This window comes from Biomphalaria glabrata, chromosome 9 (assembly GCF_947242115.1).
Source record: "Biomphalaria glabrata chromosome 9, xgBioGlab47.1, whole genome shotgun sequence".
In the NCBI taxonomy this organism is placed as follows: domain Eukaryota; kingdom Metazoa; phylum Mollusca; class Gastropoda; family Planorbidae; genus Biomphalaria; species Biomphalaria glabrata.
Genome location: NC_074719.1, coordinates 39,942,863 through 39,956,955, shown reverse-complemented (window position 1 = coordinate 39,956,955; position 14,093 = coordinate 39,942,863). Strand labels below are relative to the sequence as shown.

At 33.8% G+C, this 14,093-nt stretch overlaps 1 protein-coding gene and 1 long non-coding RNA gene across 7 annotated transcripts in view; both read right to left on the bottom strand.

Annotated features, from left to right (window-relative positions):
* The window catches only part of LOC106054148 (guanine nucleotide exchange factor VAV3-like), a 60,148-nt gene extending 52,346 nt beyond the window's left edge, over positions 1-7,802 (bottom strand). For 5 of the 6 annotated variants that reach the window (XM_056042542.1, XM_056042543.1, XM_056042544.1 and 2 more), the window contains exons 1-4: positions 7,348-7,802; positions 4,739-4,855; positions 861-916; positions 201-272 (exon numbers count right to left, since the gene is read on the bottom strand). In XM_056042542.1, coding sequence (XP_055898517.1) covers positions 201-272; positions 861-916; positions 4,739-4,855; positions 7,348-7,560 — 458 coding nt within the window. In that variant the 5' untranslated portion in view covers positions 7,561-7,802. The remainder of the gene's footprint in view (positions 1-200; positions 273-860; positions 917-4,738; positions 4,856-7,347) is intronic. The other variant, XM_056042548.1, reaches the window with a different exon arrangement.
* On the bottom strand, positions 1,175-4,179 carry LOC129928357 (uncharacterized). Its single transcript, XR_008779971.1, has 2 exons — positions 3,343-4,179; positions 1,175-2,167 (listed from the first exon to the last, which is right to left on the bottom strand). It is a non-coding gene; the product is annotated as an uncharacterized LOC129928357 (long non-coding RNA).
* Positions 7,803-14,093: the final 6,291 nt, after the last annotated feature.

The following is a 14,093-nucleotide window of genomic DNA, read 5'->3' as shown; positions in this document are numbered from 1 at the left end:
TTATTTAGTCTACCTGCACACAGTTAGGATATATTTACATATGAAAAGAAGGTCCAAAATACAGGCAAGGGTTTAATAATACCACATAGAATCTCTAAAACAAACCAATTGTTACCCATGATCATCATTCAATATATCATAACAGAAGGGAGGCAGAAAAACATATAAAAAAATACAATCGGCAGCCTGCTTTCACTTACACGGCATACATTTCCAACTCATTGTAGTATCCGTCAGGCTGTCTATGAGGCTCACAATGATTCAGAAAACCCCTTTTAAAAATGGATGGGGAGTACAGTTCAATAAAATGACATCATAAAGACAACAGGGGCTAATAAATATTTGTTAATGGAGAACATTCTTTGATATATATTCGGAAAAAAAACACAGTATTCAAAAGCAGAACTTGACATTTATCTGAATTCCTTTTTTAATGGAGAACATTCTTTGATATATATTCGGAAAAAAAACACAGTATTCAAAAGCAGAACTTGACATTTATCTGAATTCCATTGTTATCAGTGTACAGAACAGTGAGCCAACCTTAAGACAACAATTCTACTATATTTTTATAAAATCTGTAAACAGAATACATATATATTCTTTTTTCAATTCAAATGTTTATTTAAAAAAAAAAAATCTGAGCATTGCCAATATGTGTTTATACCATGAGGTGCATGGTACATTTCATGTCAGCATCTCTTTCTGGACACGAAAAAAAACAACATTTTACAGCCCATGTGATGGGGCAATTACAGGTTTACTGGTAAATAAAAATGTGAATTCAAAAGGCTGCATTTGATAACATAGATGTGTATTTAAACTAGCAATCGTGTAATAGATCTCAAGCTTAAACTCACCAGAATTTTCTTTGTGCTAGCTCACTTTTAGACAACTGTGATAATGTATCTAACACCTGTGGAAAGATGTACATGAATTTAATATATATATATATATATATATATATATTCACAATAAGACAATGAAAGACAATATATGTGGTTGAGATAGTTAAAGTGATAGATAATGAGAATCATAGAAGTCTGATGCATCCAATGATGGGAGGCTAGATGAGAAATCTAGCTTCAAGGATCTTTAAGCATTGCCCAAATCAACCAGCACATGAAGAGCCAAGTTATTGTGCTCCAAAAAAAATTTACCCAACTATGAATTGTTAAGGCGGAAAACAGATTGAGCTCTCAACATTCTACTTTTGGGACCAATTTTTTGACCAATTTCAAATTGTCTTTTATTGACATATTATATATCATTTTTGATGCCCAAGAATAGAGGAATTCAAAAAAAATAAAATCAGAAGCAGCAGACAATTATTTCCAATGAAAATATAAGGTCAAACACACTTACCCCTTATAATGACAAATCCATCATTCACAGAAGGTATGTCCAATAATCCATAAATTTCACAAATTCATAGTAATATTAACAGAAAAATGTGTCACAAAGTAAAGTATATTTATAGAACATTTGAAAAAAAACAATAAAAACTAGTTTCTTAAAACATTTATGCCTATTAATTGAGCCTCATCAGACCCCACCACCTACGTTAAAAATTCGGTTGTAAATAATACTTTATCATCACCATGAATAACAAAACCATTATCAGTTTTGACATATTATGTATCAATTTTAATGCACAAGAACAGAGGAATCTAAAAAAAGTAAATTCATTACCATCAGACAAGTATTTAACATAAAAAAATGAGATCAAACACACTTACCCCTAATAATGAAAAATCCACCGTTCACAGAAGATATGTCCAATATTCCATGAATTTCACAAATTCACAATATTATTAACATAAAACTGTGTCACAAAGTAAAGTATATTTATAGAACATTTGAAAAAACAAACAAACAACTTTAAAATGTATTTATAACTAATATATATTAAGCCCCCTCTTCGGCCCACCCTACCATGAAAAGTCACTTTTTTTTTCTTTTCTTCGTGTCTTAACATATTATTAATAACAATTTTAGATTGATGTACAATTTCAGACTAGAAAAGATCTAATATTAAATAAAAGATAAATAGATCTAGTTCTAGGCCTAATAATAGGCTTAACTTAATTAAGAGTTGCATGGTGCATGATGTTTTTTGTTTATTTTCTTCAACTAATCTCTGTCTTTGTATTTGTTGTAATGGTTGCTGAGAAAAGAAATAAAAGAAATAAAAACAACATTTATTTGGTTTATTATATGTTTTGTTTTTGTCCATAGGTCATAAGTAGATCTTTATTTATATTTATATTAAGTTCCAATGTCTAGATTCTACATTCACCAACACCAGAACTAGTCCTTGAGTCTAGAATTGTCTAGATCTATCTAGCCTAATCACAAACAAGTCAAATACTACATATTATTAGAATTCATTAGATCTAAGGTCTAGATCCAGACTTAGTTGATCAAAAGGTTAACAATTATTTTTACTTTAAATTTTAAACAAAACTGTCAGTTTCTGGTACATTCCATGGTTCTGGTAGTTGTAGACATTAGTAATCATTAGTTCAATAGATAATAGTAAGAAATACGGGATAGGTTTTAAATATAGATCTAGATCTAGAATCACGATTTTACCGATCTGGTCTATCAGATTATTAGATTTAACTAGATCTAATCTTCAGACTACACAAGAATTGCTTTAAAGTAGTCAAATATTAAATGATTTCACGCTAAGACGCTCTAACCCTAACTCTAGAGAATGGATCTAGTATTTTATCAAGATTATTCAAGATCTAGACATCGATCTAAGTCTAAGCATTTCGCTAGATTAATTTTAAAATATGGTTTAAATCTGGTCCTTAATTTACAGATCTAGATTAATTTAGATCTAAATCTAAAAATATCTAGTCAATACAATAGAAGAAATAACCTACAGTAGATGTAGACCTACGGCAAGCTCGCGACTTTGTTGATTGACTGGCGAGTAACGATGTCTAAGTCTAGTCACTAGTCTTACTTATAGATCTACTAGATCTAGATAGATTACACAAGTATCGCAATTACTAGATGATTCTAAATTAAAATAATAACTAGATTATGACTTTTTAAACATAAATGTCAGTGATAGACAATTTAATAGAAGAAATACAGTACGGTACGCAATTACGCGATGGCGATCGTGGTATCGCTAGAATTAGACTTAGACTCTAGATCTAATCAAATCTAATGTAATGTTAAATTTTGATGTTCTAGATCTAGAATAGATCTAGTTATAGAATAGAAATGTATATAGTAGATCTAGAGTCTAGAAATAATAATATCATAGTCTCTAGATCTAGATTAGATCTAATAATCTAATATCAAAACGAGTGTTTTCCTCACCGGGCGCTCGCTCGCATACGTACGCGTTGTTACAGTCTATGGCGTAAAATAGTGACCTTTCAAATGACCAAAGCCGATGGACTGATTACTAAAGCATAAAAATTACCTAAGAAGTTAATATTCTAAACTAAACTGTCTGTACTATCTAAACTCAGCTATTGCCTTTGCTATATGTTGCCTCTCGGAGTTTCTCTGAGTGAATAACTTTTTTAAAACACACGTTGAAAAAATTGGGTTGACCTTCGATTTTGGCGTTAGACATTCCGATTGGTTAAAAAAAAACGAGATTTAAACAAAAACATATTTTTTTTAAATAACCAAAAATAAAAATAATAATACATTATTATTACTGAAATAAAAAAAGATGTATTTTAAAACTAAAATCGATCATTTTTAAATGTTATTTTAAAAATAATGTACAGGGTATTTGGCGATGGATAAAAATAGGACATGATGTCAGGACTAGTTTTTTCAAAATTTAGGACAAACAAACCATTTCTTTCACTTTTTTTTTTCTTTTATGCGTGTAGCAACCATTTTTAAATAGTAAGTGTGTATTTTATACATAGATAATATAGAAAAAATATGTTTCTTACCTTTTGAAACGGGAGCACCTAAATCCAAAAGTAAATCTTGTCCATTGTTTTTTGCATACTTGCCGGTATTCACAAACGCACAAATTCATTATAAAAACGTATTTCAAAAACATTTTGCTAATGAAGCTTCCATAAACATAGATCTATCCACCAGTAAATCAAATTTTACATGGATGGTCTATTTTATGTAGAAAATGAATGTTGAACTACAAAAATGCATTTTCAATAGGAAATCTGTTTTCCGCCATATGCTTACACACAATCACTCAAAGTTTGGTGTCAAAAGTTTTATGTAGAGCTTGGTGATGAGAATGTCTCCACATCAGGGTTAAAAACATGGACAGACATGACTTCCCCCAAATTCCACAAAGAGTTTCACTTAAGTTGAAAGGTAAGAAAACTTGAGCCCCACAGAATGAAACAAATTAAAAGAGAAAAAAAAAACAATCTACAATTATGTTTTGCAAAATAAATAAAAACAGACTCAAAAAAAAAAAAAAAAAAATAGTTTCATTTCTTTAGTGTGTGTGTGAGTGATATATTAATTTATTTTTAAATTAGTTTTAAAAATAAATTAAAACTCTATATTCATTACATTTATAATGATGTCCTAAACTAGAAATATAGATCTACATCTTTTAGTTTTAATCATGGGGCTTCACTTTACACATTTTATATTGCATTATATATTTAACAAAGTTCAAAATAACAACCAGTCGGATATTTTTACAATCAAGTTTGATTTTAAACATATATATTAATCCAAATTTAACTTTTAACAGGAGCGCTTCCTAACTCACCTTTTTAAAGTCCTTTACATCAAATAAATCATTAGGCTTAAACAAATCATGGGGATTTAATCCAAATACCGTTGAGCAAGTTTGAAGAAAGGTTCTGATGTTCTTCATACATAAAAACTGAAATAATGTGTAAATAAAATTTTAAAATTTGAACATTCATATATCATTTACAATATATATATATAGAAGATACCTGCTTAAAATACACAAACACACACATATTTAGCCACTAGTGATTATCAGACACCTGTAAATAAATTTTTACTGTTGTTTAGATTTGATCCATGATGTTATATTAAAGTAAAGTTAATTTCCCCTTTCAGACCTTTCCATCTATGGGGCAGATGATGTAAAAACCATCTTCTGTTTATTTATGTGGCCCACAGTCAACAAGGGTGTCATGTGGCCAGCACAATGACCAACAGCCTTTACTTTTCCCAAACTAATGTCAGGTACTTATTAGAACTGGGTGGACTCAGAGGCGCCCAAAGATCCAGAAATTAAAAATCCCAGTCTTCAGGATTCCCCCCTCCCCTCTGGTTTGGAAGCCACCGCACCCCCCTGATAATATATATGCCATGTAAAAAATGCACTACTACAGAGGGGAAAAAAACATGTTGTGAAGAATGGTGTCAACACTGGGGTCATGTAAGATGAACATACATCGCATAAAATTTCAACTGGAAATTAGGAACCATAGCCTTGAACGCAATATTTATATATAACAAAAGCAATGCCATTAGTCATAACAGCTTGCCGTCTTGACCCTATTTTGCCAGGCATACAACCACATAGAGGGTCGAAGATTATTATGATACAAGTTTTGTAAAAACAAAATATATGATTTAATATATAATATAATATAAGCTCTAGCCCCATTTTATCTCTAGGACTGTCCAGGAGTAGGATGGCTCCTGATCTTGTTACATGTGTCTTATAGTATGCGCTCTGGAACATCACTGGCCGTCCTAAGGGAGATTTAGGCTAGGATGAAGATAGATTGGACAAGACCTAGATCTATATAATAGATCTTTATCATGTCTAATGATCTTCAAATCACTTTACATGGCATGACACGAGAAACATGTAAAACTAACTCTCTATGTTACAGTAGTCTAGTCTAGATTCTCTAGAGTCTCTGAGTCAGAGTCGTGCAACAACAAGTACTACAAGACTACAAAATTAATTAATTTGTGTGGTTGGAAATCTTCATCATTATAGATCAAGATCTAGTCATTATTTATAACTTATTAAATAGATCTAATCTAGAATCTATAATATATTATATATATACATCTGGACCTAAAATAAACTATAACTAGACTAGTCTAGATCTAAACTACATTGGCTAGATTCTGATATTTAGATTATATTCTATTTACTAATATATACATCAAGATCTATAGAAATAAAGTCTATAGTTAGGTACTGCAACTTGGTCATTTTTGTACTCCTGGATGTGTGCTTAAAAACTGGTCCTTATGACTTATGGTTTCAGTTGCATCCCCAGTTACCGTAAGAAAAGTGCATAAAATAGTCATTATTTTTCAACCGATCTTCTATGTTAGAGTATCATTTTATGGGTGGGGGGGTGGGGGGGGGGGGGAATGGTGATTATAGATGGGATTGTTTAACTTCTAAGGTGATATTTAGGAAGTTATGTTATAACGATTATCTTTTTTGTTCTGTAATGATTTATTGGTTAGTAATTTGTAGATCTAGTATCCATATAAAATATAAAAAGTGTTTCTCCGGTACTGATAACAAATAGGTATTGGCACTATTGATTCACTAAATTGTCTGTTGTATCTTAAAAAGTTCATATTTCATTGTACTTAAAATACTTTTTAAGATTTAGAAATTTGAATAAATATATAGATGGTTAAATTTATAAATTGTGATAGTCTAAAACTTAGATTTAGATCTAGAATCTAGATCTAATCTAGGCCAAGACCTAGCTAGATCATATATAATATATATATCTTTCAAGCTATTTTCTAGAAATAGGGACAGAGATGAATAATCAATCTATAATTCTATAGTGACTAGAGAATTAGTAAATTAAATGTATAACTTATAGTTATTCTATACTTAATAGTATAAGATCTAGATTTATTCTAGATATAGACTAGATCTAGAATATGCCTATGGATAGATCTCTTTCTACTGAGCTACTCTACTGCAATATATACTATAGACGATACCTACTCTCCTCTCTAGTCTATATATATATATATATACTATACACTTATTATTAATATTATAATATAATGTATCTCTAATAGATTATTATTTATACTATAGAATAGATCTATCATCTAGATCTAGATCTAATCTATTATCTAGGACTAGGTCTAACTTAGTCTAAAGTCTAGTCAATAGTGACAATAGTTCAAATTCAAGAGGCCTTCTAAGTCTAAAGCTTAGTTAGGGTCTACTTAGATCTATTCTAGATGTCTAGTAAAGTCTAGATCTCTAGTAAAACTCTGACTCTAGACACTCTAGTTAATTTTATATTAATAGATCTAAGACTAAACTAGATCTAAGTAACTAGCTAACTAGTCTACTAGAGTCTAGACTAGTTATTAGTTATTAAATACTTAAAATACCTGAGACATCTGTGGACGGGAGCTGAAGTCTTTCATGTCGAGGCAGCCAGGCTGCAAAGTATTTAAAAGATGGCATAATAAAACACCATCTCTTAAAGCCTGTGCTAAATCAAAAGCAGTAGCATCATGTTTAGTCGCTTTATGATCAGGCGGTAAAATTTGACATCTCACAAGCCAGTCAACACAGTTTCTCCATTCGTCGGCCGCCATCATGGAATTTTCTTCCTGTTGATAATGTTAGTAATAATAATGAATGCTCTGCCCTGGTAACTTAAAATATTGAAAAGGTTAATGAACACCTTTTACACAGAGAGATTTCGTGCTAAAACGCACACACGATCATAGCACTGGACTAGACTGAATTCCATCAATGAAATTATTTTTGCTTAACTCCTGAAAACAATTTACAAAGGGGACACAAGACTTGTCGAAACTAAGAAAAAACTATAGGTCTATTTAGTCCACAGGAATTTTCTTCCGGGTTCGCATTTTTATTCCCCTTGCTTTATCAATAAAGGAATACGGTACCTGACATGTGAATAAAACTTAGTAACTTCTAGTCTTTTATTTTTATAATTTAGATTAATACAACAGAATTTACTCAAGCCTTATATGAGTAAATAAATAACCGAAATAGAGCTATGCGGTAATAATTACTGAATTTATTAGCCCCTTCCCCTGCTTTCTTAAGGAGATATAATGCCTATTATATCTAGTTATTTGCTTTTGTTTTGTTTTGATTTCTGTCCACCTGTCTGTTCGTCCGTCGACTGTCCTGCTGTTATTTTTTTTTTGTCCAAAAAAAAGTACTAAAGAAAATCTGATTATTCTAGATCTATAATATATTCTTTAAAGTGCTAAAAAAATAGTTGAGACTTTATATAGCAGCTACTTTTGGTGGTCTGTAACTATTTTAAGCGAACCATTTACTTTATTAGTTCTTGTTGATACTTAGATATCAATATATATATATAGGCAGGGCTGCAACACAAATTACGCTGTTCTGCTGGAGGACGGTGTAGACAGTTTAGGAGCGCTCTGTCGGACACTTATCCTGCATGGCGGAGACGTCAACGTCTTTGGAGGAACACGGCGTAACAGAGGTTCCCCCCGTAAGCGCCGTAAAGATCAACTTAGACGCCATTTCGCCTTCACTGGCAGCAGACGGTGCATGGCCTCTGAAAGAGACAGTTGGAGAGCTCTCACTTGCAGAACACCCATTTGAGGCCCAAAGGAAAGCCTATTTATTGAAGACAGCCGCAGAAGACGGAAAAAATAACTTTTTATAAATTGACCTCCGGCGGACATAGGGTTGTCTGCACCAGATGCGGAAAAATATTCAAGTTGCAAAAGGTTTTCATAGTCACGTGAAACACTGCACTCATCCTTAATCTTCGGAATCGAAGACATTTCCATTAGGTCTATACTGTACGCTACTTTATAGTTATACCACGACTATATAGGCCTACGTGAAAGTAAGTATTAATTAGCTCAACTCTGAACTCGTAACTACTCGCAGAAAAACATCCTGTGATGTTCATGCTGGCCGTATTCAGGCAGGCTACACGCATTATATAGGCCTATAGGCCTACTGGTCCAGGGCTGGTCCTGCATCAGGTGTGATCACAGGCATGTTTCCAAATGCACATTTCGTATGAAGAAGTGTGGTTAGGACTATAATGTTTAATTTGTAGCTCATAGTTTCTTATATCAACACTTTAATGTTTCGTATATGACTTCTTCATAATCCAAAGGCATTCTGGAGATGGCCTATAAGGAGGTGGCGAAAGGGGCAACCGCCCGAGGTCACGATCGTTAGGGGGGCACCGCAATAGGTGATTCTGTTACCGTCAGCTTCGTAAACCAGACCAGTTCTCATAAACGAGGACTTGTTATTCAATATTTTGGAAGTCTTCCCTGGCATCTATTTTGGTACCATTTACCATACATTTAAAGCTCTGTAATACGACATTGCCGTATTGCCATTACCTATACATTATATAGGCCTCATTAATGCTTTGTAACAATAATAAGGGCTACCGCATTAGAGGCGGATGGGCCCGTTAGCGTAATGTGGTACGGTATATCATGGGCGTAGCCAGGATCTTTTTTCGGGGAGGGGGGGGGGTTGGGGGGATTTTTTTCTCCCTCCCCCCGCCACATATAGGCTATATATATATATATATGTATATATATATGCGTGTGTGTGTGTGTGTGTGTGTGTCTTTATATAACTAATCTCCATTACATTCTGACCCCTCATTCTTTCGTCGGAAGACGTTTATTGTACCCTAGAATAGGTTCTTCCTAAAGTTAGTGGGAAAATTGTAGACTTCCAGCCCTTGCCAACAATGGGGTCTGGGGGAGCGCATGTCACCCACCGCCAAGCACTCTTTCCGGTATTTAAAGCCAACAAAATGCATATTCTGCTGTGCTATTAAAAAAGTTTTATTTCAAAAACCTAACGTGCAATTCTTACTGACCTATATAGATCCTACCGCGCCTTTTGGCGCATTGGGCGGCAAGCTGTTTCCACAAAAATCTGTCACTGGCAATGTCTGATGCCTGCTCTAAGGACCTCCATGAAAGTGTAGCGTGAAGTTGTACTAGGTCACTAGGATATCCCTGATTGCGCTTTCCTCGTAATGGCCTCCATGTCATCGCAATTCTTATTATGCGTAATTCATTTTCTCGGAGAACATGTCCTGCAAACCTCATGCGACGCTCTGTCACAACCTTAATAAGGGGTCGACTCCCAGTTCGGCATAGGACAGGGCTGGCGAACCTATGGCACGCGTGCCCAAGGTGGCACGCGACGACGATGATATTAAGAAATGTGTTTTTTAGAAAAATCACGGATATCTCAAATTACCATAATTAATAACGTTCATTATTTTCGAGAACTGTAAATAATATGGAAGAAGCGCTAGCGGATCATATTCCATTTATTTTGTTTCAAATGACTGTGTTTCATTTGGGGAGCATAGGGCATAATAAATCTTTTTCAACACAAATCTCGTATTTGAACGAGATCTCATTAGCTTCCGCCATTTTGTTGATACTGACATTTTTATTTTTGAGAATGACATGTTATGGTAACTATTCTGATAAAAATGTATTGATGGCAACTGTGAGATCGTCCGCTAGACTGGCCATCATTGCTAAATATAGCAAAGAAAATGAAATACACGAAGAACTAATAAAATTAGCAACTTTACCAACGACAACAACAGGTGCAGATATATGTCAAACTGTTGTGACTGAACTCAGAAATGCAGGCGTAGATCTCAAAAAAATAGTTTCTGTTACAACTGATGGTGCTCCAAGTAGGCTATGACTGGAAAAGATGCAGGTTTCGCTGCTATGTTTACAGGACATGTTGGACACCCACTAATAACTTTTCACTGCATTGTGCACCAACAAGCCCTATGTTCAAAAAACGGCTTAAAGGAACTTGAAGACATTATGAAATATGTAATAAAAACCGTAAACTGCATTACTGCCCGTGCTTTGAATAAGAGAAAATTTGAACAGCTGCTAAATGAAGTTCAGTTCAGTTACTCTGGCTTATTAATGTACAACAACGTACGTTGGCTAAGCCGAGGTCACGTTCTGGAACGGTTTGTGGAATGCCTTGATGAAATTCGAATCTTTATGGAATATAACAAACAAAATTGCTCAGAATTGACAAATGTTGACTGGCTTATCAGACTACTGTTGTTTTTTTTTTACCGATTTTTTAAATGAACTTAATACGAAGTTGCAAGGTTTTGGAAAATCTCTCGATCAGGCATTTGCCATCTTGACAGCATTTGAGAAAAAGTTGAAGATTTACAAATGTGACATAGAGAAGGAAATATTAAAATATTTTAACAAACTGAAGAAATTTTATGATGATTTAAAAGTTCATGATACTACCGGCAAAGATTATCAGAAGAGATTGTTTTTAGAGATAATTGACACAACTGCTGAACAATTTTCACTGCGTTTTGAACAATATCGAAAATTCGAGTACACCTCCACATTTATAAAATATCCAGATACAGTAGATTTTGAAACTCTGGATTTGACCATGTTTTCTTGGATGGGATTACACGACTTTAAAATGCAACTTGTTGAGTTTCAGTCCAGCGCAATGTGTGGAGACAGAAATTTATTGACTTACGAATACGACTTGAATTAATTGAACGTGAACGGTTAAATGGATCATTAGAACCTCAGATATTAGCAGAAAATGTGATTCTTCAAGTTTGGAATGACCTGCCTAAAACTTTCAATTCTCTGATAAAAGTAGCAACATCCATGCTGTCAATTTTCTTGTCTACTTACTCATGCGAATCTTTATTTTCTACAATGAATTATATTAAATCAGATGCCAGAAGTTGCTTGACCTATGAACTAAGTGCGGCGTGTGTAACTTTGAAGAATACACGGTATACACCAGATATTAAACTGTTATCGCCTACCACACAAAAGCAGAAGTCGCACTGATTGACCTGCCCTAAGACTTCAAATCTGTAGGTCAGGATAATAAAATTGAATAAACAAGTAATATTGTTACTAAGCTGTTTTTATACATGCAGTTGACTTACTGGCTGTAGTAATTCTTTTATATAGCGGCGTCACTAGTAGACCTACTGGGCACGCAACAATCTTCATTGTTTTTAAATTTAAATTAATTGGCACTCGGACTGAAAAAGGTTCGCCAGCCCTGGCATAGGATTTTCTAGATTGAGACCTGATCTCTATAACTGACTCCTAAAATCCGTCTTAGCCTTCTTGAGCCAAATTTAGTCTTTTTCAATTTCGGCAGGTGACTAGTCACTGCACTTTATTAATAGAGCTCAGTCACTGGTAGAAATTTGTAACCTCTCTTGGCTACGCTCTTGGAAATAGGTGACTGTAGTTTGCTTTAGATTGTATATCGAAAAGGGAAGTTTCATCGTCAAAATCATCTGTTGGGGGGTTTTAAACTAAAAAAATCTCTGGAGTTTTTTTTAACAAATTAAAAACCCCATTTAGCTAAGCTCATAGAGTTTGGTGAGTGTAGTTTTGATTTCCCAAACTTTTTTGACTCGTAGACCCCTTGCCATGTTTTCTGGTTTTCGGTAGACCCCCCCCCCCCAATATAGGAATTTGTTCTATGAAGTAGTCCTTCAAACATTAAATATTAATTAATTAATTAATTTGCCTTAAGTATCATTGTAAAAGTTTTCGCAAAGAGCAGTTTCTCATGTATTTCTTGATCTTTCACGTGTGGCTCAAATATTGGGTCCGCGGAACTGTTTTCACTAACAGAAGGGGCGAAGGCGAGTAACTGGCACCAAAACCAGTAAGCTTTGATCAGAAATGGCTCAATAGCCCTTGGCTTGCTACCCACCTAACAGATGGAAAACTGAATTCAAAACTTTGCTGCCTTGCAACTATACTCAAACATGGAAAAGGTTTTGTGATTACACCCTGAAGAAAAATAAGGAGCCGGCAACCCTTAGGTAGTTTGCAGCACACAGCGCTACACCCTGTCAGAACAGAACCTATGACGCTCTTGATCCAAAACTGTAAACTGGGTATATGTCGTTTGCAAAGAATTACATAAGAAGCTTTTAATTTTGTAACTCATACAACTGGTGTATTGTTGCTTAAAGAAATTCTTTTAATAATATCAGACTGGTAAATTCAATGTTTTATCTATAGTGTTTTCTGTATTTTGCTGTAAGTAAAGAGATTTTTTAAGACGCTCACAAACCACCATCTTCTCTATATGATGTCGAAGAGAGATTTTCTTGGTCTATTATGAACTTTATCTTTGACTGTTTGAAAGTTTTTCAAATCTGTATATATTTTGTCAGGGTGGCATTGTCTCAAATGATCAACCAGCGTAATTGGTTTCATATCACCATTAAGGGACAGTTAGGTAACCGCTTGTTCGACAAGGAAGGAACGAATCTCAATTTTAAATAATCTAATAATGTACATTTCTTTTTGTTAAACATCAGTTACATGTAGACAAAATGAAGCTCTTTAAATAAGTCTTGAAATTAAATACAACAAGTTTCTTTTCGAATGACAGGATAAATATTTAAAGGATTAATTGAGATGTAAATCATGTATTAGTGTTTGAAAGAATTATATTAATGGCATAGACAAATTAAGTTACGACTTGCTAGGCTTAAAAAATCTATTATCGTAGACCCCCGTGGGCATCTCATAGACCCCCAATTTATTTTTTCACTTTCGTAGACCCCTAGGAAGTCTTCGTAGACCCCTGGGGGTCTATATAGACCACTTTGGGAATCACTGATTTAGACTAATATTGAAGAGGGGGTTTTCAACCTCAAAACTCTCTGTAAGGGGATTTTAAACCCAAAACCACCTGGAGGGGTTTTAAACTTTAAAAAAAAAACATCTGGAGAAAGGGGGTTTAAACTCAAAACCCTTTTATAATTGGCTACGCTCAAAGATTTTTAATCTGTAATTTACTTTTTTTTTATATTGAAGAGGTATTATTTAGCATCAAAACCCCGATGAAGGGGGGTTTAAACTCAAAAACCTCTTTGGCTACGCTCATAGCATTTTGATTGTGTAATTGGCTCTTTTTTTTTTTATAGAATAGGTATTTTTTAGCTTCAAACCCCGCTGAAAGGGGGTTTAAACATAAAAAAACATTTGGTTACGCTCAAAGATTTTTGAGTAATTTGCTTTTTTTTATGTTGAAGAGGTATTTTTTAGCTTCAAACCCTGCTTTG